Source organism: Palaemon carinicauda, chromosome 14, assembly GCF_036898095.1.
Source record: "Palaemon carinicauda isolate YSFRI2023 chromosome 14, ASM3689809v2, whole genome shotgun sequence".
Taxonomy (NCBI): Eukaryota; Metazoa; Arthropoda; class Malacostraca; order Decapoda; family Palaemonidae; genus Palaemon; species Palaemon carinicauda.
In genome coordinates, this window is record NC_090738.1 from 120,275,780 (window position 1) to 120,281,887 (window position 6,108).

The 6,108-nt window shown below is 32.1% G+C and overlaps 1 protein-coding gene across 2 annotated transcripts in view; it reads left to right on the forward strand.

Moving 5' to 3' along the window:
• Positions 1 to 5,627, forward strand: part of LOC137653707 (ras-interacting protein RIP3-like) — a 55,386-nt gene extending 49,759 nt beyond the window's left edge. For both annotated transcript variants that reach the window (XM_068387287.1, XM_068387286.1), the window contains one exon: positions 3,699 to 5,627. In XM_068387287.1, the coding sequence (XP_068243388.1) occupies positions 3,699 to 4,072 (374 nt within the window). In that variant the 3' untranslated portion in view covers positions 4,073 to 5,627. The remainder of the gene's footprint in view (positions 1 to 3,698) is intronic.
• The last annotated feature ends 481 nt before the right edge of the window (positions 5,628 to 6,108 follow it).

Sequence of the window (6,108 nt, forward strand, 5' to 3'; positions counted from 1 at the left end):
GGATAAAACCCTTGTCCTTTTATTATAAGAGTGTGATTTCAGCAAAGCTTTAAACCATACTTCTCTTGAAGGACTAGTTAATATAGTTAGGAAAAATACAAACTATTTTTCAATATTGTGGTTTTTGTGCCTGAAGCCTCATATCAATAGGCTGTTATTAGAACCCCCCCCAAAAAAGGGGAAAAAATTAGTAATACTCCGTTTATCCATGGACAAATATTAGTTTTTATTATTTTCTTTTTTCCCATCAATATATTACACACACGGGTTACAGAAGATTTAAGAAGCTGGGTAATTGGAAAGGTATCACTCAGGAAAAATGGCAAAAGTATTATCTTTAGCTGTCCTGAATAATTTTAAAAAGGTCTTTATCTAAAACATGAGGTAAGCAGGTAGGTTTCAGGGACGATAGGAGATACAGTGTCCAAATGTTTTGTGCCGATACAAAATACTAACAAGTTTTTATGGCATGATTGGAAATCACTTAACGACTGGTTATGGTTTTCAAAGATTGGGGGAAAAAAGCTTTCGATGGTGTCACAGGAGGAACTAGGAAGATGCTAAAAGAATCTGCTTACTAGAAAAAATATGCATCCTTTATGAAAAAGTATCTTGTGTCAGTGGTCATCTGTGTTCAGAATTTAATACATATGAAATAGTGGTGTGCAAGGAAATATATTGTACCCTTGGCAATACTTTAAGTTTTGTTAAGCAAGATGTAGAGGGGATAATTAAATGGATTGATATAACGCAAATCCATAAATCTAATTCAGTCCCATTATTAGAGAACAATGGAGATTATCACAAGTAACTTCTTTGAGGAAAAGATACAGAATAGAGAAATAGCCAAATCATTTCTTCTTTGGCTTATTCCCATTTCTTTATGGGGTCGCCATTTCAAAAGTCTATCCTCTCTTTTCACTCCAGACACATCCACTTAAGCGTTCTCATTTCTGTTACATCCCTTTTTTCACGACAGCCAAATGCATCTGAATACTAAAAATTGAAAGTGTTACATTCTGATACTTTTGTACTTTTGAGGCAGTTGATATTCAGGAGAGAGAGGGTAGGGGATAAGGGGTACTTGTGACATTTTGCTTCTCTACCTAATTTTATTTAAAACTTTGACATTTTCTTGTAGCCCCACTTCCAGTGAAACTGCAAGTGCCGTGTCAAAGCAAATCTTAGGTTGCATTAGAAACATTCAAGTGAACATCTGAAAAGCTTACTGTATCAAGGCAATATGGGGTTCAAGTTCCCTCATTTTTTGCTAGGTAACAAAAGTCCTATTAACCAGCACCCAGCAGACAGGCTTTTTTTATTCATTAAATATTAGGAATTCACCAACAATTGATGGGTTAAAATTCTTGTTATTGTTTATGTTTTGTTCTAGAGTTATGCACCTGGTCAATAGTAAATCACTGTTTCCAAATTGGTTCCAGTTCATATCATGCCGATTGATTTCCTTTTGAAAGAAGCAAGATCTCTTTCAAACATACATACATTTATGACTATTGATTAAATATTAATGATGATGATAATTACAAACAAGTTCGTAATGGTAAAGATGAAGTTCCCTAATATGTATTTAAGCCTGTAAACAAAATAACAGCTCATCTAACATTTGGGATTGCATCAGGTGTTGCAGGCAAGATTCCCTTCCCTTTCATTCATCAGATTCCAATAAGTAGTGTGGTAAAGAATAATTTAATTGAAAAAATATACTGAAAAATAGAAAAAAAAATTGTCCTTATTGCATATTTACGTAATTTCAAGGTTTGGGAAAATATAAAAGATGAAATTACGAAGTTATAAAGTTCAAATTATTTGTGAGAATGTTACTTTTTTTATATTTTTCAATATCTTACTCTAAAGACATGATAAGACCATTAGTAAATATAAAAAACAAGTGCTTAAAGTAGTTGAAGAAAAGGAAACCAATAGAATTACACTTGCCATACTTTGGTGCCAAGGCAGGAGTTGAGTAAAACTATTGTTTTACTTATTTGTATCCATTAGTAATGGCTGTAATATTCGCATAGTATCATTTTATGAAATGAAAACAATGAATAAACATATGTTCCATTGTTTCCAAATCACCTGAGGCTAATTGCAGAAGGAATTTTTTTTCACTTGCTAAAAGAAAGAATTATTACTTGAACTATCATTTTATTTTAGGATAAATGTATATAGTTTTTAGTAAAAAATACTTCCCTTGTACCTTATTTATTTTTGAGTTTAATGGCATATTGAAGTTTAGGGGAGTTTCATCCTTGTTGACCGGGCATAATTTCAATGCTTGATTACAAGCTTAGGAAAATTATCAACTCTTCCTTCCAAATTTTTAGTTAGTTTGTGCAAGGGTTTTACTTTTTCATAAACTGAATACACAACTATTTTTTCTTTTTGCTTTATTCCAATATTGGACGTAGTTTTCACCGATGCTAAACAGCTTGGTCATTTTATTGTTTGCTACAACTAATTGCTTAACTTTAACTGTATTTCCTCAGAATTTTCACAGTGAAAATGGTAAAATGTAATAATAAATCGGTCATTTGATTTGTCATTTGTAACAACTACGGTAACTTTACTATTTTATGAAACTTGAAATGCTCTCGTTATCCAAATTGATTGTTCAAAACAAAATAATTGTTTAAGGATGACATACAATATGCGAGATTTCAGGTCTGTGCCTGTAAACGTAAATTTTTGTTTTCCCTTTTGAATGATTTGATTAATTAATTAGATAGTTCCTTCTTTGTCTAGCATGTCTTTGAATTGTTTGTGGTTGGTTGGGTGATATAATAGGAGGGTTGAATGAGGTTTTAGGCATTTTTAGTGGTAACCTTATGCATTGGCACTTTTGATTATCTTTCAAAACAGTCCCAAGAATGCCGGTTAAGGGGACTTTAACTGTATACAGTATTGGTTTTCAGTTATGAGTTAGGTGTTATTAGGAGTTTTTACACATTTCTATTTAGAATCTATGGCTATGAGATAAAAGTCTTTTTCTCTTCCTAGAATTAAAGAAGGGATAAACTAAAGGTTATAGTGTAAACCAATTTTGTTGTCGGGAAATGACGGCATCCACGTAGCTGTGGAGTCTGCCATCATTTTGGAGAAATGTAGAATGATGTAGCTTTCGAAATGCAACCCCTCTATAAATCCTGAAATTTCATCAAGGCCTTATGGCATAGACTTGAAAAAATAAAAACGTAACACGTAGAGGACTTATTCTGATTGCTTGCATCTTGTAATCTGACAACTTTCAAACATTCTCGAGTGAACATCTGGGTGTAGTTCACAATGCTTTGATATTTATTTTAGTTTTGATAGTTTTTGAGACTGAAATCCTTATACTGTACTTCTTGGAAGATTAAATTCCTTTTCCCACAGGGGCTATAATTTAGGGGTTAATCTTAATGGTGATTGATTTCTTTTTTGTGTTGAAGGTTATAGACTAAATAAGAATGTGGTGTTTATCTGTGTAAAGTTGTTTTAGCTATCCTGCATCTTCAGCACATTAGCTGTGATTTTTGCTATACAGTATATATAATTGATTGCATTCATTGTTTTTTCAGTAGAAGTTTATCTTTGGGCAAATTGTGATATATACTTTTCAGATCCAAATGTTCTATAAATATGGGAGTTAGATATTTAATCTATTGGGTTAAACTATTTAATGAAATTAATTGCAGGAGTAGTAGCAGCAGCAGCAACAGCTGGTAAACAGTGGTCCTTTGCCATACCTGGTGGAAAACCTATAGCAACAAACAGGATGGGAAACCAACAACAGGCAAGAAATCAGCAACAGGCAAGGAATCAACAGCAGACAAAGATTCAGCAACAGGTAAAGATTCAGCAACAGGCAAAGGTTCAGCAACAGGCAAAGAACCAGCAACAGGGTCAAGGAAAAAAGCAAAACAAGCCAGGAAATCAAGTCCAAGTACAGCAGCAAGGGCAAAAAAGAGGTAAAAACCAGAATCCCGGCCCGAACAAGAAAACACCAACAGCAGCTGAGTTAGATGCTGAGCTTGATGAATACCTAAAGGAAATGAATTCCAAGAAGTAGAAAGGTAGTGATTATGCCCCCCTGACATTTTATCTAGACTTTGGTAACGATGTTTATACAGGTAAACTGATATTCTATGGTCTTTTCTCTCACCCTATGAATTTGGACGTTCATTCTTTTCCTATTAACATAAAAAAGCTGAAGGTTATGTAATAGTTTTCTGATCAAATGGTATAAAGTGAATAACTTTCATTAGCCATTGTAATAGGGTAGTATAAAGTTAAATGCATAAGGTTGAAGACCAGTCAGATTGTAAAATTAGGCAGATTGATCTTACATATTACAAGATCTCCATATGTACATTTAAGAATATATTTTGTACCCTTTCAGCCAAAGAAATATTTTGCAAACCATCTTAAATTTACAACCAATCTATATTTTAACTTGGATCTAAACTGAGTATGCTGTTGTCTGTAGTTCGGGTTTGTCTCGTTTAAATATTCAAACATAATGGTCCACTCGGCAAGTTCTAGTACGTAATAAATGCTTATGAAAACTTAAAAGTGTATTAAATGTGTTGCTACATAAAATAGGCTTTAATGGGTGTATCCAGAATTCGAAAAGGTAGATAACTGGTTTCCTTTTCAAGATTTCTGGATCTATGCTAATCACGAAAAGAGGTAGTCATTACAAACACAAAATTCATCAGATCTGTACACCCCCATTTAAGGTAAATCTCAGTCAATCTGTTCTATTTTTAGTGTTTCAACATGTCATTAAAACTGCATTCAATTCATCAAACAGGTTTTGAGATTTACTTTCAATGTTTAACTATAAAGAAAAAAATAAAAGGTCTTGCCCTAACTAGATTTGCTTTTTTCATCCTTCATTCTATGATATTCAAGTAATGGTACAAAACATTTCATGTGAAAGGTAATTACTTATTTCTGAAGGTATGTAGGAAATACTGTAGAGGTAGAATTAGTGCAGATATTCTAATTGTAAAGTGTCGCCCGTTATTTCTCCCTTCTGGGCTTACCCTTCTTTGCTAGAAGTAAAAAAGTGCAATTCCCTAAAGAAGTGGTTATGGGTGTTTGTTATAAGTTTATTCATATTAAAAATAATTTGAAGTAGTTTTTTTTATAGAAAGTGTATATGATTATGATCTTTGCTCAAAAGGTATGACAATGCCTACCTTTGAGTGTGGATGTATGTTTTATTTTATTTTTTATTTTTTTTTTTTTAGTTTTGTAGCCTTTTCACTTATGGTTTCTACTACACAATTACAATTCATTCTGGTAATAAATGCTCCTAATGATTTAACTGGGAGGCCTTTTTATTTGGTAGAATCTTTATTTTATTTTTTTTTGTAATGGGTAGGCAATACTGGCTACAGTTTATAATTGCTATTGTTGTAGGAAATTTTTTTAGCCCACAGAGTAATAAAAAGTGTAATCCATAAACTCTGGCATTCATTTATTGTTGTATTCAAAGAAAGTAGATATTACTGGTATTTACATTGCCTGTGGCATATAAATTTCTGTAACAATTGTGAATTGTTGTTTTATTTTTCATGTAATAAATTTTCTGTACAGAAATAAATCGAAATGGATAAGTGTGTGTGATTTACGAAGTAGTGAGAAACAATCCTGTGTTTATTTTGATAAACTTTATAATGAAATTTTTTAAACTTTGGAGAAATATGGGAAAATGAACTGACGAGGTATTTGTCGAAATTATTACATAATATGGATAAAGGGATAGTTAAAATGCCAAGGGCCTCATCAGTTTTTCTCATACCCAATTAGAAATTTTAAAATTAATTTTCCTTTATAAAATTTGATCGTTCTGATAAACTGAAGTACTTGTATTTCTTTTTAAATGTAAAAGCAAATGCAGTGCTAATTGTAAATTATTTATTTATTCTTAGATGTTTTCTATGAAAATTTTTGTTATGCTCACGTGTTCAACCTCCTCATTTTGTATTTCGTTGTTTTCCCTAGTTTTATTTAACTTGATCTGGTTTGGCTAATGGAGGAACACACTGCAAAGTAAACTTTGTTTTTCAATTATTCTTTTCTGGTTTGTCTAGTATT